Source organism: Epargyreus clarus, unplaced genomic scaffold (genome assembly GCF_041222505.1).
Source record: "Epargyreus clarus isolate Ecla_fem2 unplaced genomic scaffold, WU_Ecla_fem_2.2 ptg000035l, whole genome shotgun sequence".
Classification (NCBI taxonomy): domain Eukaryota; kingdom Metazoa; phylum Arthropoda; class Insecta; order Lepidoptera; family Hesperiidae; genus Epargyreus; species Epargyreus clarus.
Window position 1 is genome coordinate 2,236,532 of NW_027332240.1, and position 25,575 is coordinate 2,262,106.

Sequence of the window (25,575 nt, forward strand, 5' to 3'; positions counted from 1 at the left end):
AACTCTAAAAGTGTACATTAAAATGAAATTGAATTTATTGGATTTGGATACACTGTTTTTATATACTCTTTATTTCAAAGTACCCACGAGAACACTGATAACCCTAATAATTATTAAGACTGAGCACAGGTTTAAAAAAAAGGAACATTAATATCGGTTCAGAAACACTCCAGATATTTATGGCCATGTTTTGCCGATTTTCCGAGAAAACTATTAAGAATTTTCCGTTTTACGTAATTTAATCGTCCTCTCGAATAAAAAGTTAAACTGTATAGTTTCTTAGGCCCCATTTTTACCTACAGACATTAAACGTGTCAGTCACAGACCGTGTCAGACAGAATATTTTCCTATGCAATGGGTATTAACGTATTCATATCAGAACGGCTGTGCTATCAATTATATTGTACAGAATTATATCATTTTGTCTTACCCGGTCCGTGCCTAACACGCTCATTGTCTGTAGATAAACGTTCGTTATGAATAATCAATCTATCCAATTTTCGCCTACTACGATCGAAATTTTACAATGTCTAGTCAGCGACACATAGGATAGATAGATTATTAATTACCGACTTTAAACGAACCTTCAACCGACTTAGTATAAAAAAAAACATTTTTGCTATATAGTCCATTGCCGCTAAGAAATTAAATAAAAAAAAACTTACATAACACACCATGATTGAGATCTGTCACTCACTTAACACTTTTTTTTTAGTTTTTCACAGTTTTTATCACATTTTTTTTTTCGAATACTGTTACCTCTTAGGTGCAGGTCTATGGATATGTACTGTCCGCTGCCAGAACGTTGTGTGTGCGGCGCGGCACACGGGGGGGCGGTGTTGGTACTGACAACTGACTTCATGACGTTTACTTGTTACCTTTGCTCGACGAAACCTGCGGGGATGAACGCGTTTTATAATTTTTTTTATTTTAAATATATAATATGAAGTAGCAGACGAGCATGCAGTCCATCTGATGGTAAGTGACTACTGCCGCCCATGGACATCTGTAAACAACCTCAGATAGCATTACATTCCCATCTGAGATCAGCTAAAGACGCGGCGTAGCTACACCTGACGACTAAGCCGGACCACACCCTTCAAACCAAAACACTGCTGCTGTTATAAGGCAGAAATAGGTGTGGCGGTGGTGCCGGCGGAGTCGAACCACAAAGGGTTCTACCACCTTCAAAGTGGTACTAACTCCTATATTAAAAAAAAGTTGAACCATCAACCTTCACCTTTTGCGACTCACCTGGCTTTGTCACGCGATGGAGTTCACCGCGTAGTGGGGTCGGGTGCCCTCTGGTTGGTACAGAGTTATCGACGCTATGTAGTTGTTCGACATCACCTGCAAATACATCATGTTTTGAGTAAATGTATTGCGATCTTATTTTACGGGAGGTAGAGTCCGCGCCAAACTGCTATTCCGCTCCGAATATAGAAACGAATCACATCGCAACAGCAAATTGTAGATATTAGCGGGACGAACGGGTACATACTCGTAGCTGCGTAAGTGTGCCTTTACGTTACGGAGTATATGCTAACTAAACCTGCGCGCAACAATTTCAGAGCGGACTAGAAGTTTGGACGGGAACTATAACTATCTACCCCGTTTTTGTTAAACTGCAGAGGATCATATTTTTCGAGCACACGTATATCGTGGATATCTAGTTGCATGGTTGCATCCGTTCATGCTGGTGCCGTCTATTATCCATTTTGTCATCCATGGTGTCCATTAGAATTATGTCTCTAAAATTATTACCCTTGGTATTTTTTATTGAAACATAATTAAGGACAATTACGTTACTTGCTAATGATTGACATACCTTGTTTACATAATGTTCAGGATATTATTTTAAAATAAATTCAATTATATAAAATTTCAGTCTAAAGTGAAGATTCAGTTGTCGAGTTCATTTTGTCTTAGGACTTACGTAAGAGTCGTGTTAGCTCATTCAAGTAATAATAAAAGACCAATAGTGAAATTAATATATATGTGTACATATTTACTAGTAGTTACTATATATCATTTATCTCTCGGCTTTTTAAGGTCCACTGCTGGATATAGGCCTCGCCTAATCGGCGTTACTCCAACCGGTCTAGTGCTCTTTGAATTCAACGGTTTCTCTCATCAGGAACGTCGGACTACATCCTTACTAATATTATAAATCCAAAAGTAACTCTGCTGTTTGTCTGTCTGTCTGGTTGTCTTTTCTTCACGCCTAAACCACTGAACCGATTTGAATGGAATTGTATACAAAGATAGTCTGAGACCCGAGAACGCACATAGGATAGTTTTTTCCCGTAAAATCCCAAGGGAACTACGGATGGCGATCTGAGATCGATTAATCGGAGAATCGATCTTTCGAACCAAAAAATCGATTATTTTAATCGATCTCCAGTAACGGATCGATTCAATGAATCGATCTTTCAACCCAGAAGATCGAAAATCGATTTTATAATTTACTTACAGTTAATTTACTTATCCATGTTAATCGATCATCTATCTGAATATGAAAATGAATATTTGTGTATATACATTTTATAGAATCGGAAACTATGCATTTGATCAAGTGATGATCTTTTGCAAAGTTGTTGTCCAAGAGCCCACGAAGGTTTGGGAGTTGGTAAGACCAATTTTCGACAGATGGCACCACTGTCATTCCAATGAAGGTACGAATTTTCTGTTTTATGTATGTCATATTATATCTTTAAAATGCGGGCGAAGCCGCGGGCACCACTAGTACTACTATATTTACAAATGTCACTCACCTCGAAGATGATATCCTGGTAGCCGTAGCAGAAGGTGGAGCCGAAGGGGTTGGTGGTGTTGGTGGAGGAGGCGCGGTTGAGCACGACGGGGCGCTCCGCCACGCGCAGCGCGCGCGACACGCCCTCCCAGCGGCTGTACGCCGTGATCTGCACCGCGCCGCGCGACTCCACCAGCGCGTTCGACTCGCATCTGGGGGGACAGAATACATACATAGATAGATTGATTGATATATAGATTGAAAGATAGATAGATAGATAGATAGATATGGTTAGATACATTGACATGGATAGATAGATTGAGAAATTGATAGATAGGTAGATAAATACATAGATTGATATAAATAAATAGATTGAGAAAGAGATAGATAAATAGATAGATTAATATGGATAGATACATTGAGAGATTGATAGATAGATAGATAAATAGACAGATAACAAGATTGATACATAAATATTGATTGACAGATAGATAGATTAATAGACTATTCTTCATTCATCATCATCATCATCATCAGCATCATCATCAGCATCAGCATGCAGTTCATATCATATAATAAAATATGATAAGCAACTACTGCCCCAAATATACATCTGTAATCAACCCCAGATAGAATTAGATATTTCTATCTGAGGTCGGCCATAGATGCACCGCTACCCCTGAGGACTAAGCTGCAAGCAAGCTAGTATTTCTCCCTTACCACCTCCTTCAAACCAAAGCACAGCAGCGCTTAACAATGCTGTTTTGAGGCAGAAATCGGTGTGGCAGAAGTGCCGCCGGAGTCGAACCTCAGAGGATTCTACCACCTTCGAAGTATATTCTCTTTGGTCATTCCTCCCTATAACTGTTACCAACACATTCATATACAGGTTACATTAATATATGGAGAATATATGAAGTATATAATGTACAAACTAACTTGTCCGGTTGTACGGTGAGCTCGAACTCGCAACGATGGTACATGTTGAAGTTGTAATGCCCGGGGTAGTTTGTGTGCAGCACAAACTTCTTCACTTGATGCGTACGCGCATCGAACAGCACGTCCTGAAATACAAATTATTACATTAAGGGCTCATCCGCATTTAAAACAGTATACCCAGAACTCTCTTTAAATCAAATCAAATCATTTTTTTTATTCAAAACAGGTACTTTTCAGAGCACTTTTTTAATGCCATTACATCTACCTCCACTTCACAAGGTGTTTCGTTATGAAGAAGAAGTGGCGAAAGAAACTCCATAACACACATATTTTAAAAAATAAATGTTTTTTACAAAGGCAAAATCAACATAATGGTACAAGTGGCGCTGGAGCTACTTTAGACCACACATTATTTGATAACCATTTTCATTGACCTCTCGCGTATAAGATGGTACATACTAACGAAAGCTCAAGTAACATTATCTATTTTCTTAAATTATTGCATAGTTATAGAGTTGTGACGAATCCCATGCAGCGCACAGTGCATGGATCCTCTAACCGATGCACGGATTCGTCGGTGCCTCAATTTTTTTTTACCCCGTCTTTTTGGCCTCCGTCCGTAATACTACAGACCGTGGGAAATCAGTATTTGCAGAAAGTCAAACCGTGTCATGTCGTCGGCCTTTTAGTAGAGGCTCCGGGGTGTCTCCGGGACACCGGGGGGACTCACCAGGCCGAGCGTGAAGTAGTTGAAGAAGTAGTCGGAGGCGGGCGGCGGGCGGCGGCGGGCGGTGGGGCGGTGGATGCGCATCTTGTCGTCGGCCTCGTAGTAGAGGCTCCGGGGTGTCTCCGGGACACCGGGGGGACTCACCAGGCCGAGCGTGAAGTAGTTGAAGAAGTAGTCGGAGGCGGGCGGCGGGCGGCGGCGGGCGGTGGGGCGGTGGATGCGCATCTTGTCGTCGGCCTTGTAGTAGAGGCGCGCGGGCGCGGCCAGGGCGCGGGCCACGGCCTGGCAGCTGTCGCCGAAGCGCACCACGCGCCGCCGCGCCAGCGGGGACTCGCCGCTGCGACCCCCTGGCGGAGGGAGAAGAGGGTATGTATACGCGCGGATACACGCAACTTAGTGTATATACAAAGGTAAGCACGCATATACGCACGCACATATAGTCCGCACCAAACCGCTAGTCCGCACTGAAGTTGTTGCGAGCAAGTGTAGTCATACAATTTACTATGGCGACGCGATTCATTTTTATATTCAAAGCGGACTAGCAGTTTACGCGGACTATACGCACGAATGCATACACGCGCGTGAGCATGAACGAACAATAAAGTTTACACACACGAATATACGCATAAACACATTATAAGAGTTTAATCAAAAATACAGAAATATTATTTTTATGTATTTAGCTAATTTGTGATTAAATAAATGTAGAGTCAAACTGTTCTAAAATTTTCATATAACAGATACAGAAACAAGAAAAAACATCATAGACACACGATTAACATTTTTTTGTGGGTACTTCAAATATGTGATCTTGGTGATCTAACCTAACCTAACCCAACATCTCCCCACCTAAAACCAAACCACACCCCATGTTTAACAACAATTACCTTCAGTATATATGTGGAGCCGAAGCCCGAGCGTGGCAGTAGCGTTCCGCAGCACATCGCAGCGGCGCAGGTGCAGCTGGTGGCGGTAGCACGACAGCGGCAGGTCCGCCAGGGGCGCCGCGCAACGACCGCCGCTGCTCGAGCGGGACAGCTGGGGAGAATGGGGAAGATAGGGTAAGATGGTGGTTTGTATGATAAACATATACCATAATTATATTGAAGGGGAGCCGCATATCGACCGCCGCTGCTCGAACGTGACACCTGGGGAAGGGAGGACGGGGTAAAAAGGTTTTTCATGTATTTTCTTTTATATAATATGCGAGTAGCAGACGGGCATGCAGTCCGCCTGATGGTAAGTGACTACTGCCGCCTATGGACATCTTTAATCGACCCCTGATAGGATTACCCACCTGAGGTCGACCACAGATGCGCCGCTACCCCTGAGGACTAAGTCGAAACGCCTCTGAAAAGTATGTCTCCCCTACCATACTCTTCAACCCAGAACACAGCAGCGCTAAAAACTGCTTTTATGAGGCAGAAATAGGTGTGGCAATGATGCCGCCGGAGTCAAACCACAAAAGATTCTACTACGTTCAAAATAAACATATATATTATAATTATATTAAAGGGGCGCCGCGCAACAACCGCCGCTGCTCGAACGTGACACCTGGCGAGAGGAGGTTGGGGCGAAAAGGTCGTTAGTGTATTGAACATATGAACTCGTTCAATTCCCGGCTGATAAGCTTGGTTAGGTGAATATGTTTCGTATAAATAAATATGCTTTGTATTGATATTTGATTATATACTATACTGGAATAGTTAAATAGGTTATTAAATGAGTGTGTACTGTGTTTCTTTTGGAACACATGCTCTGTTTTGTAATTAAACTCCTTTTGACGCGTTTGAGAAATTAGAGTTTATTTCTAACAGGGGACGAAAGTTGCGAACGAAAATGTAACACATAATTAGTTTACTTTTGATTTAATCGAGCGACATCTAGTTTAAAAATTAAATAATTACATGCGAAGGTGTCGATAGGAATAATTTTTATTACATTAATATTTTTTTAAAACCATTTAACGTATTAATTTATAGTATTTACTTTAGTTTATCTGCTTAATTAAAACTGGTTTAATGAACAACAATAGTAATAACATACCTGATGTTGCGAGCCGTAGTATATCGTAGTTCGAGAGACTACGGGAGACCCACCGTTGGGGAACTGCAGCGAGCCCAAACCGTGGGCATAGCCAGGCTGGAAATGAGAAACGGATAATTATTTATCTAAAATGCGGTGGTAAAAGATGAATGAGTAATTAGTAAATGTGTAGTTGGTAAGTGGTAATGAGAAAATGCCCAAGTGTAAATATATTATTAGTAAATAGGCAATGGGTAAACTTGGTAAATAGGTAATTGTTAAATTGGCAAATGAATAATGTTTTATGGGAATGGTAAATCCATAGAGGGTAAGTAAACTAATAATTGATAGAAGGGTAAAAGGCACCATTTATACTGACAACATTATACATTATGTAAACTATTTTTTCACTTTTACAGGGCAAATTTTACATAATACTTTTACAAAAACGGCAAGCATAACTGAAATTGAATTTAATTTGATGTGACAAATGACAAATGGCAACATTCTAGTTTTTTAACACTTTTTCTTTAGACATTTTAAGCGTAGACTAACTTGCATTATTTTGTAGACCCTTAAATATTGAGGGTAGTTTACCTCAAACTTGCTGTCAACCGGGAAGTAGAAGGACAACCCTCTGAAGTTGAGGGCGAACAGATGGCGCTGACTGTCGTAGAGGCCGGGGTGCGTCGCGCCGAAACAGTGCTCCACTTGCTCGATAGATGGCGTTATCTCCGGCGAGTTGAAACACATACCACTGCAAGGGGGTAAGACGTTTATTAAAATGGTGTAGTGTATGTGGGTAGATGGATATCACACGGGGAGTATCGGCGTCACTTTATGTGCGATCGTTTCCCCGAGCGCACGTGTGCGTTAGCGAGCTAAATAGTATTTTTACCACTGTCAGCTACACTAACAATAAAAATAAAAATTACATTAAAATGGTGTAGTGTATGTGTTTAGGTGGGTATTTGTCTCGAGCGCATACGTCACTGTCATAAGGTGCAAGTCGGCTGCGAGTCAGTCTGTGTACAACCGTCGACCCGAGCGGACGCGTGCGTTAGCGAGCCAAATAGTATTGCCGCCACTGTCAGGAGTGTCCCCGAAATGTCTATTTATGTCGTTTACTTACCAATTGCAACTTCTATACCATTTTTATACCATATAAACGACATAAAGATAGATTCGGCACAGGTTTTTTTGTGTTAGTTGTTTTATCTCACTCTGCCACTAGTGTCCTGCATCACGCTATTGAAGTTTTCTCAATATCTTGTACATATACAAGTTCCGAACTGAGACTGTTGGAGCACGACTACACCCAGAGCATGATCGCATAGCCCACAGGGAGATCTCCCTTTGCAAAGCTTATAATACTTCAAAAAATAATACGTAGCTTAGAATCGAACCCACACTATCATCATGCATATACATTTTAATACCACTAGCCTATCACAATTTGCTCACTAGATATAAGTTTATCATTAACTACAATATCATCAACAACCCATTACTGTCCCACTGCTGGGCACGGGTCTTCTCTCATAATGAGAAGGATTAGGCCATAGTCCACCGCGCTGGCCAAGTGCGTATTGGTAGACTTCACATACCTTTGAGATTTTTTTTGTTTATAAGTCTCTCAGGTATGCAGGTTTCCTCGCGATGTTTTCCTTCACCGTTTTAGCAAGTGATAATTAATTTCTAATACGCACATAATTTCGAAGAATCAGAGGTGCGTGTCTGGGGTTTGAACCTCGGACCCCTCGATCAAGAGGCCGAGTTTCTTAACCACTAGGCTATCACTGCCTTATATCACATCACAATATAATAATCTTATATCACAATTATAACGTCATTAGGTCAGTTGATACGCGCTTAGCAATAGCTATTACAAGTATTTGTTAATTGCTGTATAATTATGATTATTAGACGATATGACGGGGTTGAGAATGTTGAGATCATCGGATTACTATTATTGCTAAGTCCGGTATAGATATATATAATATAAGTAGCAGACGAGTGTACAGTCCAACTGATAAGTAGCCACTGCCGCTCATGGACTGCAATCATGCAGAAACAAGACCAGATTCCCACCGGAGGTCGGCACCGCTACTCCTAAGGATTAAGCTAGAATGCCTCGGATAAGTCCGTTTCCCTTCCACACATATACATCAGCATTACAGCAGTGTTAAGTCGGCTGTGTTCCGGTTTGATGCGTGTGGAGAATGACATACTTATTCGACACTACAACCTCGCCCAACTTAGTCGTCAGAGGTGACAACGGATCCATGGCTGACCTTAGGCCTCAGGACTCTAATCTTACCAGATTTGATTACAGATGGCCACCGGCGGCAGTAGCCATAGACGGAACTTTTTGGTAATCCACCCCGAATCAGGGTAATGCTTTTTTTTATAATATAAGAGTAGCAGACGAGCATGCAGTCCACCTGATGGTAAATGGCTACTACCGCCCATGGACATCTGTAATCAACCCCAGATAGGATTAGGTATTCCTACTTGAGGTCGGCCACAGATGCGCCGCTACTCCTGAGGACTAAGCTGGAACGCCTCGGAAAAGTCTGTCTCCTTTACCACACCCTTCAAACCGGAACACAGCAGCGCTTAACACTGCTGTTATTAGGTAGAAATAAGTGTGGCGGTGGTGCCGCCGGAGTCGGCAGGTCGGTAGTTCCTAAGCTACTCCTTTAAAAAGATCTGTTCGTCAATGTTAATTTTTATGTGAGTAACATAACAAAAACGATGTAAAAAATCAGATACTCACCTATACCTAAGCTTAACTAATTTCATATTGTATATTTCTATAATCTTGAGCCGCTGCGCGACCGGGTCGAATATTAACCGGATGCCGTCCTGCGGCATATTTATTACTAAGTCCACTGACAGTGGATTCTGAAACAAAAAGACAGTTTTTTTTTTAATAATAAATAGATATAAAAATTTTCCATTCCTTTTAGCTGTACTACGGTTAAAATCCCATTTGAAAGGGGGGGAATATACATTAATTTCTTCAGTCATTCAATTTATCATTCGTTCATTAATTATAACCTTCATATATTTATTTATTTGTATTCATTCAATCTTTCTATTTCACACATTCACTCGTTACTTAATTCAACATTCAATCAATCATTTATTAATTCATTCAATATTAATTAATTTCCTCTATATATTGTGGCAGAATGATTTTTGAATCTGTGGTGCGGTGAGAAATTGAGTTTTGGCGGGAAGCCAATTGTCATAATCATCATTGTTATAAAGTATTTATGAAAATATATCATCTTCCTCCAAATGTTTCTTTTATTGTGATACACTCAAGAAATATAGCTTTATAATATTCAATTATTCATTCATTGCTTATTTCAACATTCAGTCATTCATTCAAAATTCATTCACTCACTCATTCAAAGTAGAAAGTTATTCCAAAGGCTTATCCATACAGACATTTTCTTTCAACTTTACCATCTATTATAATGTCTATAATAAACAGCTTTGAAGAATGGTAAATCAAGTGAATCCATCAGTAACTCACCTGGTCACTATATAGTACTTGCACGCCTCGTATCGTGCCCACTTGGCTCTGTATGATGGCAACTGACTGAGAGAAATGCATTCCTGGGAACAAACAATAAAATACATTATATACACAAAAAAATAACAAAGTGGTACCTACGTAGTTTGAACCGTGGGCATCATCACTACATCTATTTCTGGCTTATAAAAGTGTTAAGTGCTGCTGTGGCTTCTGGCTTCAACGGTATGGTATGGGAAAACACTTGAATTCAAGTCATTCCTAGTTAAGAACGTATTTATGGCTAGGGCTGCCACCTGTTCTATGAAAAAAATACTACTTGTAACCATATATTAATAAAGATTACTCACTCCTAACAAGAAAATGTAACCAGTTTTAACAATTGAAATTGTCAGTCATCTATTTTCGTGTTTGAAAAATATTAAAAAAAATAGTTTTTAGATCATTAACGAATGAAATGATAATTCTCCGCACTTTTTCTTCAATTTCGTGTTTTTGCACCACTTAACTGCACATGGCCATGGCCATTAAATGTCTGACACATTTGTCAGCCGTTCAAACCATTTAATGGCTTCCTTCAATTACAAGGCGGTGAGATATCTATACTTATCTATGCTTGTAACAAAAACATTGCAATACATACCTTAAAAATAGTACACATAAATTTTTCGCTGACTCACAATTGACTATGACTATATATTTTTTCTGTCGAACCTTTGTTTTACATCTTTAATATTTTTCCTAAAAGCCATTTTTCCTGACCTATTTCTAAATATTGCGAACCACAGCTCATGAAGCAATTTCGAGGTAGCGTCACAACATATTATCTGATCAGACAAGTCCAAATTCCCACCTGAGGCATAGATGTATAACCTAGTATAAAATGTCATTGACCTGAGGTATGCCACAGATTTGTCGCTACCTCTAAGCACTAAGATGGAATGCCTAGGAAATGTATATCTCCCTTACCACACCCTTCAGACCAGAGTATAGCAGCGCTTAACACTGCTGTTATTAAGCGGAAATAGCTGTGGAGATGGTGCTACCGGGGTAGAACCACAGAGAGTTCTACCACCTTTAAAGTTTAAAGGACCCAAAATACGATATGATACAAATAAACAATTTAAGTGCCAGACTCAGACCAAAAAGCATAGGACTAGGTATAGACAATTTTTAGTAGAAAAAAAAATTGTCAAATAGAAAAATCGGATAGATTGATTTTTAATAACGCGCGTTAGACCTAGCTTTGTGTATGTCACTGTAAAAGCTCGTACTTGAGTTAATTTACCTGAGTAAATGGAGGTAAAAGTTCGAAATAAACGACGATCTCACATCATTTCGGGTTTTGTCGCTGTTAGCTGGTAAAACTTAAGATTTACCGGCAAATCTAGATTAACCGTATTTCGGGATTTTACAATGACATATACGACACTGATCGGCAGATTTTAGCATGCTTTAACATTAGAGAGGTTACGTCTATATTTTTGGTCTAAGGCCACAGATAACACAGTCGTTACACGCGATATCAGGCGAGCTTGCACTTGCCGCTGATTTTTATTTGGATGTTCCTCGTTCCAATGGACGATAAGAAGTGTTATTGACATCTTATCAAAAAGTTTTAGGTATCTCCAATAGTGATCGGTTGAAGAAGGGTTTGTAGCCAGCTTGTTATTGTAAGGCCTCCCCCTCATGTGTAAGATTCCCTGTATCGTGGGTGCTATGGACACACAGAGACAAATACACAAACACCCAGACCCAGAATCAGAAATCTAAATTTATCATTTAGAAATCTGTTTGGCCGAGGATCGAAACCGGGACCCTCCGCCACGCGGGTCGTCAGTTATCTCTAATATGCAAAAAACTTCTTAAAATTAGTAGGCCTATGTTTCGAACCTCGGACCATCCGAAAAAGAGAGCAAGTTTTAACCCACTAGACTAACATTTGACTGTTAGTAAACACCAAATTAAATTCGCAAATTTGATGTTCCGTATTTTCTGTCTAAAATACTCGTACAATCGACCATTATACAACATTGAAAATCACGTAAGATGATGGAATAGAGTGAAAATAAATTATATTTTTAACAAACTAAATAACTAATAGGTAACATTTGAATAACCGCCAACGTTCTTGTTATTTTTAAAGTTTCTGTTTACTATTTGAAGTATCTCTTAAAACTTTGTAGAATGTTAATGAAATGAAAATATAAAATTTGTTTACGAATATTTGATAGTAATTGTGTTATGAAAACAACTCCTTAAAGATTGAACTGAAAAAGGAAATAATGTAGCCTATGCCACTCTTACAATTTAAATTTTCTTTATATCACGGCGTGCGTAAATTGACGTTTTACGCACGCTTCGCGTGCGCAAAACCCCCATTTCCGACCCCGTAATATAAAATTTTATACAACACGCGGACGAAAAATGTTTTTCTGACAAGTGTGAGTTTGCAGGCCGAGCCGCAGGCGAGGACTGCAATCACACGAGTCATTACGTATTGTAATGTACTATTTCCAACGACACTTCTTATTATGTTAAAATCCCATAAAATGTTTGGGCTGAAAGTCATGAAAAATAATGCGACATACATATGCTCGAAATACCCTTTGCAATCGTAAAAAGAACATAATTGTCCACGACAGGGTCCCAAAGGCTACCCTATTGTACCTCGAATATAACTCAAAATCCTTTCGACAACTATTCATCATTGTTTAAAATATTCATCCTTGTTTAAATATAAATAATTATATTTGCTTTATATGACGATCATTATAACCGTATTTAAGCAAATATTGCACCATCTACCCACGTCATACACCAAACAATACTGAAACAATAACTGCACACGCACTCAGCACAATAGCCTCTACATATGGGTGGAAGACAATGTCGCTAATTTGAAAGGTACCGATCAATATTCCATGAATAACGGATGGGTGGCGCCGACTTACCTGGGCAAGTGTATAGAATACTCCTCAATATGAGTAATAAAGGAATATGGTAAATGCTAATGTAATGGGCATAAAATTATTGTAAAACTGTTGTCCAGGCCACTAACCCCACTCTGGTTGGTTTTGAAGGTGGTAGAACCCTTTGTGGTTCGACTCCGGAGGTACCACCGTCACACCTATTTCTACCTAATAACAGCAGTGTCAGGCGCTGCTGTGTTCAGGTTTGAGGGGTGTGGTAACGGAGACAGACATTTCCGAAGCGTTCCAGCTTAGTCCTCAGGGTTATCTGTGGCCGACGTCAGGTAGGAATATCTAATCCTATCTGGGGTTCATTACAGATGTCCATGGGCGGCAGTAGCCACTTACCATCAGGTGGACTGTATGCTCGTCTGTTTTATCGACGCTTATGAATCCGAGGTTCAAAGCACTAAACATCTGATTTTCCGATATATACTCGTAATATCGGAAAACAGTCATCACATGCTTTAACGGGGAAGGAAAATATTACGAGGAAACCTAGACACCAGAGTTTCTTCGTAAAAGATCTGATCGAACAATCTGGCAATTGGTGAGCTTTGTCACAGTATTTTGAAAGCTCAAAGACAAGGTATTCCCGCCCAGCAGCAAAAATATTTTATTCACGATATTGATGGCAATATCACCATTCTGAAAGCTTTAAATCTAATAAGTTAAGATTAAAACTACTTCGCAACAATCCGCTACAAATATGTATGATGGTATGTATATATTTTAAACCATGCAGTATGTACCACCCTCCCTCCCTCAAAGGATGCGTGCAGATGCAAAAATTAAAAATATACACCACCATACATACCACCACCGACACGTGTTTCGCTCCAAAACGGAGCATCATCAGGGTAAGTTGACTCTACGACGGTTAATCGTTAAGTGACTTAACAATCATGGATTTCCGCAAAGTAACGCCTGATACAATTAACTTTAAATCTAAATGTGGGAGGTCAGCTGCGCAATTAAGGTGACTTGATATCTTCGACGCGTGGTTGCGGCTGACCACACAATATTACTGCCACTTAGTTCCACGTGTGGCGGTTGATTCGTTTATAATTTACAATGTAACGAACTTTATAGCTTAGTGGTGTGTATGAAATAAAAATGATATGGATAGGTAAACGGCTTGAAATATTTTTTTATAATATAGGAGTAGCAGACGAGCATGCAGTCCACCTGATGGTAAGTGGCTACTGCCGCCCATGAACATCTGTAAAAAAAGTCCCAGGCAGAATAAGATATTTCTACCTGAGGTCGGCTACAGATGCGCCGCTACCCCTGAGGACTAAGCTGGAACGCCTCCAAAAAGTATGTCTCCCTTACCACACCCTTCAGACCAGAACACAGCAGCGCTTAACACTGCTGTTATGACGCAGAAATAGGTATGGTGCCGCCGGAGTCGAACCACAAAGGGTTCTACCACCTTTAGTTGGTTTTAGAGTTTCGTATCGTAATGGCCATATCATTTTAGCCGATAATGGCATTACCACGCTTTTATTAGCTTGATCTTAATCTGTGAACTCGATTTTTACCCACTTTGAATGGTCCAATTGATTTAAAATTTTGAGCACTTGATCCGATGACAATATACGATTTTAATAGTTTTGTCCCATTCTCCTCATCAGGATCTCCAGGATTAACGATTTTCGTTGCGCGATTTTAGCGTGATTTTTAGTTTTTAAACATCAAGTTACAAACATACCTTTTTTTTTGTTTCCGAGGGGTAAACCTTCAAAAAGTACCCGACGACGTGGGAGCGACGCCGGGTTATGTGGGATTTTTACCGCACTAAAACCCCCCCGGTGGCCGTGCTCAGCGTGGAGAACTCCGGGATCTCCAATGGAACACAAGTCGGAGTCCTCCGAGTGCGATGCCCCGGTCGGGCTCTGCCCTGGGGGGAGCACTTTATGCTCCTCCCGCACACCTGGTGTTTACGACGCCATACGACCACACATGCCGCCGTTCTTCCCGGGGATGCTCTCCGGACGGTTCGAGCTCCCACTCTTGCCGCCGGCAACCCCGGAAGCCCCCTTTTAGTCGCCTCTTACGACAGGCAGGGTACAAACATACCTACATCTAGTTTTATTATTTTTTTAATTCACATCTTCTTTTACATAAATGGCAACATTCAAAAGGTCTGATAGATAAAATCCAGATCATTTTCTAGGCACGTCGTACCAATGTAGTTATCCTCGGGTCGGTACCTAGATGGAATAATAATGAATTTGATCTCCGCCCACTTCTAATGACACTTAAACCATTATCTGATGGTATTAGTTATTACCTTGTAATCATTCGACTACTGCACTTAAATGTTATTTCTTAACATACAACAAGAAAACTTAAATTGAAATTTAGATAATAATCGATACACATAATTATAACTTAAAACTATCAAATTTCGATCGGCAATAATCAGATAATTTTCCGAAGAAAAAATCACGATACATATAATACGTACAGTTAAGGTACAGTTACACATGCTAGTTAGTAGCACGAAAGCATGCTACTTTTGAGCAATTGCTACTTAGTGGTACGTGTGTCGAAACATTGCTAATAATGAGCATGCTAATTACGAGTATGCTCAAAAATCGACGGCCGTGCGATTTTTGGGCATGCTACCTGCGGCGCGGGTGGAAGGGGGCGTGCTTTTAGCGCGTGTGAACAGGTTTGCTTATTGAGCATGCTAGTAGCGATCAGTCGTTCACAGTAGATGCGCGTGCACAATTTCGCGCCAAAAATGTCTCGCTGGGGCGATGAAAAAACCTTGAAATTTGTAATTTTATATCGGAACAACGAGTGCCTATGGAATCCGCATATACCACAGTACAAAAATAATATTGCAAGAAATAATGCATATCAAGATTTAATAACCAACATGGACGATCCTACTTTGACAGTGAAAATTATAAAATCAAAAATCAAGAACTTGAGGTCCGTTTACCACAGCGAATTAAAAAAAATTGAGAATTCCAAGCGATCCGGTTCTGGTGCCGCTACTGTGTACAACCCATCCATGTCCTGGTTTCACGAAATGCATTCTTTCCTTGGAGACACTGGCGATTACAGGGACCCTATTTCTATGGAATTGGTGAGTTTTGGTTTACAATACTTAAATAAAAATGCACGTAACTGTTAGTAACACACAATTATTTAATATCATAGAATAAGTAGTACAGCATTTTCTATGTATTAATTTAAATCATATGGCCTTGCCACGGTACCGCCTCTGTAGTTTCAAAGAGCTGCGCATAGGTGTCTCTTATCGCTCCTGCCTGTCGAGAAGCGTGGTTAGCGTAGCGTGTAGGTGGTAAGCCTTCCAAAGCAGTCCGTAGTTGTGCCCTCCATGATCCTGGTACCACAACACGTTGTTGTGTATCTTCAAAGTCGACGCATCTTTGCGTGATGTACATATCAGATGTTTTCCGAAGCCAATTGTGTAAAGAGCAGGCAGCTAATGTAATTCTATCGACATTTTTGGGGGCCATATCTATGGCATCCATAAAAACTCGAAATCGTGTCACTAAAATACCAAACGCATTTTCAACGATTCGTCTGGCTCTCGATAAACGGTAGTTAAATATCTTTTCTTTACGCGTTGGAGTTGTTCGATAGGGCTTCATAAGGTATAACTTTAGAGGAAAAGCAGCGTCTGCCACAATAACTGATTGGTCCGGAAAATTGAGAGTATTATTTTCCAAAGCTTGTGCTAAATTAGATTTTTGATAAACACCTCCATCAGAAGCTCTACCATTAGTCCCAACATTTACGTATGAAAAACAATAGTCATCATCAACTAATGCCAGAAGTATGATGCTATGAGCGCCCTTGTAGTTATAGTAGTCAGAAGTATCATCAGGGGCGAATATATTTATATGTTTGCCATCCAACGCTCCAACACAACCTGGAAAGTTCCATTTAGTTCTAAATCCATGTTCAATGCGTTTCCAATCTTCAGAACCAGGAATCTGTAAAAAAAAACAAATAAGTATTTTATAAACTTAATAGATTTTTTTTACAGAGAGACGAGCCATCGCAAGATTCACAACCAAGTGACGCTGTTTCATATTCAAACTCGTTGACGCCGCAATCGATGAATGTGTTATCACCCTCTCCTAGTCCAACTACAGAAGATCGATCACAATCGCGTTCATCTAATAACTCATCAACACGACGTAGAAAAAGAAGCTTACAAGAAGAACCCATTACATATGCTCTCGATCGTTTACAAAATATTAGTTCTGCGATAAATGCACCGCCTAATTACGACGAATTCCATTATTTTGCTCAAAATGTTGCAGCTCAATTGCGAACTCTACCATTGTACGACGCATTAGATGTACAACATGAGATCCAAACAATTCTGACTGCAGCAAGACGTCGACGCCAGTACCCAAATTTGTCTCCCTTTACACAAACAATGACTTTCATACCTCCCAGTACAAACACAAATACAGTCACTTACACACCTCCTACTACAAACACACAGACAATGACTTTCATACCTCCCAGTACAAACACAAATACAGTCACTTACACACCTCCTACTACAAACACACAGACAATGACTTTCATACCTCCCAGTACAAACACAAATACAGTCACTTACACACCTCCTACTACAAACACACAGACAATGGCTTTCATACCTCCCAGTACAAACACAAATACAGTCACTTACACACTTCCTTACGCGTTATCCCAATCAGATTCTACTGTCCCTGAAGAAGATTTGTTGAACAAAGCATGGAAAATGTGTTAAAGTTAAATTTAGTTTAGTAAGTTTTTAATCTAGATTTTAAACAATAAATACTTGATCTAAACTAATAATCACTGGTTTACTTTACTTACCCGCATATAATCCTTCAGAGCATTGTATATTGCATCACACACTTCAGGTATAAATAGAGATATAGTAGACCTTGCAACTCTGTGAAGTGCTTCTAATGTGTATAACGAATCTCCAGTTGCTAGATACCTCAATGTCACTTCCAGTTTCACTTTTGGTGGAATAGCATTTCGCATGTGTGTATCTTGTTTCTTTATAGCGCTTTCAACTTTAGATAGTAACTCGTCAAACTGATGCGGTAACATGCGCAAATGATTTTTGTAACCATCAATATCTTCTTCTCGCATTTCTACTAGCAATCGAGTACTTGCTCCAAGTTGTTCCCTTCTACTTAGCCAATCACGGACCCAAATCTTCCTATTCCTTTTACATTGGTTTTTTCTCTTTCTACCTGAGAGAAGTCTTCGGATGCATTGCAACGATAGCAAAAGAATAACTTTATTAAGCTCCGTACGGATGGTTGTTTCATCGTCCATGTTTGAACTGAGCATGCTAAAATCGCATTTGTGTTTGGAGTGTTTGCTTTGAGCATGCTTATTAAGTAGCATACTTAAAACTAGCATGCTTATTGCTAGCAAATGTAAACAGTTCATAAGCATACTCATATTAAGCATACTTATAGCACGTTTTTTAGCATGCTATTCTAGAGCATGTGTAACTGTAGCTTTAGGCGCGGTCCCACGGGGTGTCTCAGGGTTGTCATGACCCCTGATGTTGAGTCGTACTTGGTCAGTTTTTTTCGTGGAGAAACTCTGTATGGATTCCTCTCTACCGCAGCGTAGCGGAGAGAGCCGGACTTTACAATAAATACTAATATACATTTAAAACTCAAAAAAATGTCAATTTCACCAAATTTCCCTTGTCACCCTCACATAATCTTATGCTGCTATTGCGCCTGTGTAGGGTCGCTTATTAATAAAACCCCTATTTATATCTTCGTATAATTTTGTGGCATAGTTTGTAAACTGATGAATCGTCCTTGATAAAAGTTGTTTTCGTTTGAAAGGTGATAATATTCTTAGATAAGACCATCAGCTCTTTCTAGTCGGAGTCGAGGAATGTTTACCCGTTTGCAGAGGGTAATGTTTTTCGAGCATATGTATCTATGTACATTGTACATATTATGTCTCATTTTTGGTATGTTCAAACGACTCGACGGATGACTTAAGAGGTGTCGTTGGATTCGTCAAAACTAAGGGTTCGTATAAGTAGGGAGGGACATGAGCTACGTTACTTCCCTATTCTGTTAATTATTTTTAAGCAGTAATTTTTTGGGCACTGCTACTACTGCTGGGCACGGGTCTCCTCTCAGAATGAGAAGGATAAGGCCATAGTCCACCGCGCAGGCCAAGTGCGTATTGTTAGAATTCACATACCCTTGACATTTTTTTATAATTCACTGAGGTGTCCAGGTTTCCTCACGATGTTTTCCTTCACCGTTTAAACAGGTGATAATTAATATTTCTATCTATACTAATATTATAAAGAGGAAAACTTTGTTTGTTTGTTTGATTGTAATGAATAGGCTCAAAAACTACTGGACCAATTTTAAAAATTCTTTCACCATTCGAAAGCTACAGTATCCACGAGTACATCTATTTATGAAATATATTTCATATATTTTATATGAAATATATTTCATAAATAGATTTTGAGGCGGTACAAAGTTTGCCGGGTCAGCTAGTATTATAATATGACAGACAGATTGTGCCCTTTATTAACAGTCAATCTACATATTTAATAGTCAAATGCTGATCTTTGATAGACAAGACATTGGATAGATTAATTATAAATAACTGGCATAAAGACGGTACAATTATATACCGTATATTTGAAAATGGGTGGCAACCTTATTTATGTGCGTAGCTGTTATCAGCATATCTATGTAGTATCGCGTAAATTTATATCATTGTTTATTGACCTTGGGGCCTATGACACCGGCGCAAATATTTTCGCGCGACGATCAACGGTAAACATTTAGTTTTATAGTCAATTTGTTAATTTATATGTTATTGCAATAACTGAATTAAACCATTCAAGGTCGGCATATAAGGAATTTATATAATTTGTTGATAATCGTTATAGTTTAGTTGTGTTTTCGCTTTCCGTTCGAGTCTTGGGTTCGAATGCCAGGTGCACATATCGACCCCTCCTACGTGTAATAGCTACTGTAACCCACAAAAGTACCTTTTCGTAATAAAGCGTATTAAATAGAATATATAAACCAAATTTCATAGAGATACCAGAATAAATGCAGATTTTATTCGCATTTTAGCATATTCGAAACTTTGAAACGCTCTCCTGTAAAGTTTTTATTTTGCAGTTATGATATTATATGTAGGAGGGGTCGATATGTCTGATTTTTAAAGTTATGTGCTAGGGGTGTGCGAATAATTCGAACTTACGAATTATTCGTTCCGAATCGAATATTAATATTCGATTCGAAACTCGAATCGAATAATTCGAAAATTCGAATTATTCGAAAGTTCCCGAATAATTCGAAAAATTTCGAATAATTCGAAAAGTTCGAATAATTCGAAAATTTTCGAATAATTCGAAAATTTTCGAATAATCCGAAAATTTTTGAATAATTCGAATTTTTTCAGGGTTTCTTATTTTCAATTTTCGAATAAAAATTTAACAGTCAATATACATTTTATTTAAACCATATAGTTACACAAATAGAACAATTAATATAGTTTTTTTTTTAAATAATGAAATAATAAAAATTGAAATTTGGGGATGATCCTATTCTTGTAATGTTAATAAATAACTTATAAAAAAATGGATGGTAAAAATATTGATTGCCTTTTTTTACGGCACTTCAAAAAATTACCTGAAATTCATGCTTCTAGACTAGAATACCCCCTTAATTCGCGAATTATTTATTCGAAAACTTTCGAATTATTCGAAATTTTTACGAATTATTCGAAATTTTTCGAATTATTCGAAATTTTTCGAATTATTCGAAGAATTTCGAATAATTCGAAATTCGAATTATTCGATTCGAATTTAGAATCGAATATTGATATTCGATTCGATTCGATTCGAACGATATTCGCACACCCCTATTATGTGCATATTAGAAATTAATTATTGCATGATTTAATAATTAAGGAAAACATTGTATTTCATCATGATGTTTTCCTTGATAGCTCTGTAAAAAGTGTTCTCAAAGTTCTAAAAATCTGTCATCAATCCTTTACTGGTAGATTTTGAGAACCTTTGAGAACATTTTTAAGGTCTCTCAGATTTGCAGGTTTCCATACGCTTTCCTTCACTGTTGAGCAAATGATAACTAAAAATGTGGAATAATCTTTCTCATTTTGAGAATCCCCAGCCCAGCAGTGGGATAAAAATGGGTCACTGATCAAACAAAGGGTAGGCAGAACCAATGCTATTCTCAACACCTTAATGCATTAATATAGATGCAATAAACACAATACTAGATTTTATGAGCCACAGATACTAATTGTGGTGGTAATAACAAATGAAATGTATGTGACCGGCCACCTGCTACATATCAATGATGTAAATTATACATCTGCTCCTAATTATACTAGAAACTGTATATTTCAAAGATAATTAAATTCAACTAGATTTGTTGAAATTCTATGAGCAAATTATATTCAACTAAAGTTAAAATTCTGAATTGCATGAATCATCATAGGTATAATGTCATCATACTAGCATGATCATAGGCTTTGTTCAGGTGGAGGGGTCTAAAACAGTGACATGGATTCAAATTTTGTCAACGAAAAGAAGATCTGTTCATTTTATTGTCTATTCTAACTGTGATCTGAATTTTGTAAAAAAATATCTTTCCATTTAAAGAATTTATTTTTCTTTTCTTTGTTACAGGGGTATCTGAGCTCTCTTAAGACCTTATTTTATATGCAGATACAAACCAAACTTACACAAAGAGGAATCAAAATTTGATTCTCAGTTAGGCAAATACAAAACTGTGACTGTACAATTTAGTCCTCTGGAGTTGCTACCCTTGGCTCTGAAAGGTCCATGGATATGTTACAACCTCTGACTAGACTAATCATAGCTGGGGTAGATAACAGAGGTCCATAGGGGGCAGTGGTCACTTACCATCAGCTCGACTGCATGTTCTTTGATACTTCTATAAACAGTTCTACCAGGATTGCAGTAATACATAACACTCAATCTCTGACTAGACTAATCATGTCTGGGGTTGATTACAAAGGTCCATGGGTGGCAGTGGTCACTGACCATCAGATGGACTGCATGTTCTTTGATACTTCTATAAACAGTTCTACCAGGATTGCAGTAATACATAACACTCAATCTCTGACTAGACTAATCATGTCTGGGGTTGATTACAAAGGTCCATGGGTGGCAGTGGTCACTGACCATCAGATGGACTGCATGTTCTTTGATACTTCTATAAACAGTTCTACCAGGAGTGCAGTAATACATAACACTCAATCTCTGACTAGACTAATCATATCTGGGGTTGATTACAAAGGTCCATGGGTGGCAGTGGTCACTTACCATCAGGTGGACTGCATGTTCTTTGATACTTCTATAAACAGTTCTACCAGGAGTGCAGTAATACATAACACTCAATCTCTGACTAGACTAATCATGTCTGGGGTAGATTACAAAGGTCCATGGGTGGCAGTGGTCACTTACCATCAGGTGGACTGTATGTTCTTTGATACTTCTATAAACAGTTCTACCAGGAGAGCAGCAATACATAACACTATACAATGCCACATCATTCTATGTATTCATTGTTCAAATTATGAATAAATAATGTTTTGTTATTTTATAATTATCTTTTATGCCAGTTTCATGACCAGAGAACTCTGTTATTATATTATTATAATTTTATTAATTTTATTAATTGTCTTTTAAACAATTTTGTTGAAAAAAAAGGTATCTACTCTATTGTGAAATATTTTTTGTATAAGTTTTATTTCTATAATAATGTTATGTACATACTATAATAATGTAGGTACATGATGTAATTTCAGTTTTTATTACTAGTATTTATTATCTTTTTCTGTTCAACATCAAATGGAAAATTTTATTACTAACATTGTAAACATGAATGTTATTTAGCTGTAATTATAGTGATACAAAAAATTTGGTCATTGCAGATGCATGACTGTCCCCGGGTCTCTTTTCAGATTGAGGTATTTAGACCATAGTCCACCGTGTTGGCCAAGTACCATCCATATTTCTTTTTAAGAACTCAAATTCTTGTAGATTACCTTACAAAATTTTCGATTAATGTAAAAAAAGTAATGATTAATTTCTAAATGACATAGAACTGTAAAATCAGGCATATGCCGAGGATTTGAACCTTGACCCGATGACTTTGAGGTCAAATTTTCGCTAATAAATTTTGATCAACAAATTGTAAAATAAAAAACTTCAACCCACTTCTCCCTTCTACCAACACGGAAAGGGTTAAAGACCTCCCGTGAACTCCCATGTCCTACCAGCAGAGATTCTAGATTATTAAGGCTTTGCACACCAAGAACATTATGACAACAGTTGGTCTCTAGCTTTAGTAATCCTCACAATAACTGACCCAATTTACGGCGGCAAATATTAAACTTGTTTTTCTATCGATGTCAACACTAGAAATAGGTCAGAGAACAATGCTAACAATAGAAACGACAATTAATAAAATAGTTGCGAAAATAAATGAATAAACATGAACAATCAGTCGATTTCACGGTCAAGTTTAGCAATAAAAAAAATAAACAAGGTTCCACAAACGAAACAAAGGCATCCTTAGCGAAAAAAAATCAATGTTCTCAATGGTTCGTTTTCGCACCAAATTGTAGGAGATACACAAATATCTGTGTACAATCGTAAACATAATTGCATAAGACGCTTCCCGTTCGAAACAACGCAAAATCTTGACGTACGGCAAACATATTATTATATGGCTCACCTAGAACGAATTCCCAAGCATCACAGCCCAGGGACCGCTCCGGGACTATCTCTAAATCCAACATCGCGTACAACGCACAATACACACTAAACTAAATAACTTTCACTTTACAAAACACAAATTCAACGATTAAATACGTTTTTACGCTGCCTTTCTTTGTTTGCCAACTTTAGTTTTCAACCATTTTGTATTTGTCAGAGGAACTGTCATTACAAACAGCTGATTGTATTTTGCCAGGGCCGCACTCGAGTTAGCGATGCGCGATTGTTACTAAAAACAATCGAATTATTCGATTGTTATTGTGTTCGATTGTATTCGAATAACTATCGAAATTCTTCGATTGTATTCGAATAACTATCGAACAATCGAATTTGTTCGATTGTTGGTCGATTGTTCGATTGTTCGTCGATTGTTCGATTGTTCGATTGTTCGTCGATTGTTCGATAGTTCGATTGTTCGTCGATTGTTCGATTGTTCGATAGTTCGATTGTTGGTCGATTGTTCGATTGTTCGTCGATTGTTCGATTGTTGGTCGATTGTTTAGTACACGCAAAACTAGTAACAGCGCAGTCAAGCGATACGCGATTGTTACGTAAAAATGGAACTATCGAAGCTATTTGGTTGTTGGTCAACTAGTATACACAAAGCTACTAGCAGCGAGGAGCCCCTAATTTCTGTGTTTAAGAAATCTGAGTCAGTCTTATATATTTTGTGGGGGAAGCGCACGTGCGTCGTGCACCCTTCCGCTGCTTCGTTGCATTCCGTTATTTAATGGTGCGTCCACACTTTGCTTCTCGCACTGCTCACTGCGCCTCGTGGCCACACACTCTCACACCCTACTCGCGTTGTTAACATTATTTTTCTTCAAATATATAGTATTTCACCGAGTAATTTTAATGTAACTATGAGTACATAATGTTTTGTGATAACTTTTATCTATAATATACGCTAAAAAGACATATTTTATATTTTGATGACCTTTTTGAAAACGTTGTCATGAAACGAACTTAGGGGATGACTACGACATCTGGATTATCGATGATACTCCATAGTATTTGATACAAAATGATTTATGGTGTAATTATTTCTCAACAATATATAGTACAATTGACTAAAATGTAATACAATACTTTACATTTTCCAACCAGTGGCAAGTGACGATAACTTTGCAACACGACGCACCTGCACATTGTCCTGAGCACACGCATGTGGCCGCGCGGTATAATTTGTATTCGGTCGTCGATTGTTATTCCAAGGTCGATTTTTATTCGTACGTCGATTGTTATTTCAAGGTCGATTTTTATTCGAACGTCGATTGTTATTCGTACGTCGATTGTTATTCGTACGTCGATTGTTATTCGTACGTCGATTTTTATTCGAACGTCGATTGTTATTCGTACGTCGATTGTTATTCGTACGTCGATTGTTATTCGATTGTTTTTTTGTTACTACGAATAAATCGACAATCGATTGTTGATTCCGTCGATTGTCGATTTATTCGATTGTTTTTTTTAGAACAATCGCCCATCGCTAACTCGAGTTGCGCAGTAATTCTGTGACTCTGATTATATTAAAAATGCTTGTTACGAAAATGATAGTCTTACTGATAAACTGAAGTGCTACCCATTATTGCATAGAAGACCAAAATGTTTCCCGACCCGACACATTGAAACACACAATTATTTACTTGTTTTACTTTAATTAAAACAGTTACAAACTATTTTGTTAATAATTACATTAAAAACTACGTATTATAGTAACAGTAGCATTTTGACTCAAATTTAATAATTATCCACAAAATATTACACTCGCGC

General features: G+C 38.4%; 2 protein-coding genes across 2 annotated transcripts; one reads left to right on the plus strand and one right to left on the minus strand.

Annotated features, from left to right (window-relative positions):
* Positions 1 to 297: 297 nt before the first annotated feature.
* Positions 298 to 23,962, minus strand: LOC140756456 (PHAF1 protein CG7083). The gene is made up of 11 exons (XM_073091970.1): positions 23,762 to 23,962; positions 9,991 to 10,073; positions 9,223 to 9,350; positions 7,041 to 7,200; positions 6,465 to 6,560; positions 5,306 to 5,456; positions 4,422 to 4,765; positions 3,692 to 3,816; positions 2,775 to 2,964; positions 1,255 to 1,350; positions 298 to 894 (listed from the first exon to the last, which is right to left on the minus strand). Exons 1-10 carry the CDS (start codon positions 23,823 to 23,825, stop codon positions 1,264 to 1,266), a joined length of 1,428 nt encoding a protein of 475 aa, XP_072948071.1. The 5' UTR covers positions 23,826 to 23,962; the 3' UTR covers positions 298 to 894; positions 1,255 to 1,263.
* LOC140756403 (uncharacterized) lies at positions 15,440 to 17,804 on the plus strand. The gene is made up of 2 exons (XM_073091883.1): positions 15,440 to 16,065; positions 16,996 to 17,804. Exons 1-2 carry the CDS (start codon positions 15,688 to 15,690, stop codon positions 17,734 to 17,736), a joined length of 1,119 nt encoding a protein of 372 aa, XP_072947984.1. The 5' UTR covers positions 15,440 to 15,687; the 3' UTR covers positions 17,737 to 17,804.
* Positions 23,963 to 25,575: the final 1,613 nt, after the last annotated feature.

Excerpts from the sequence above, each read along its gene's own strand:
- LOC140756403 (XM_073091883.1), top strand. The coding sequence starts at position 15,688 with ATGCGCGTGCACAATTTCGCGCCAAAAATGTCTCGCTGGGGCGATGAA. Across the intron at positions 16,066-16,995 it reads ACCCTATTTCTATGGAATTG|AGAGACGAGCCATCGCAAGA; the intron begins GTGAGTTTTGGT and ends TTTTTTTTACAG.
- LOC140756456 (XM_073091970.1), bottom strand. The coding sequence starts at position 23,825 with ATGTTGGATTTAGAGATAGTCCCGGAGCGGTCCCTGGGCTGTGATGCT. Across the intron at positions 7,201-9,222 it reads TTAGTTAAGCTTAGGTATAG|TGGTATGTGTTTCAACTCGC; the intron begins GTGAGTATCTGA and ends ACCCCCTTGCAG. Across the intron at positions 1,351-2,774 it reads ACCAGGATATCATCTTCGAG|GTGATGTCGAACAACTACAT; the intron begins GTGAGTGACATT and ends ATGTATTTGCAG.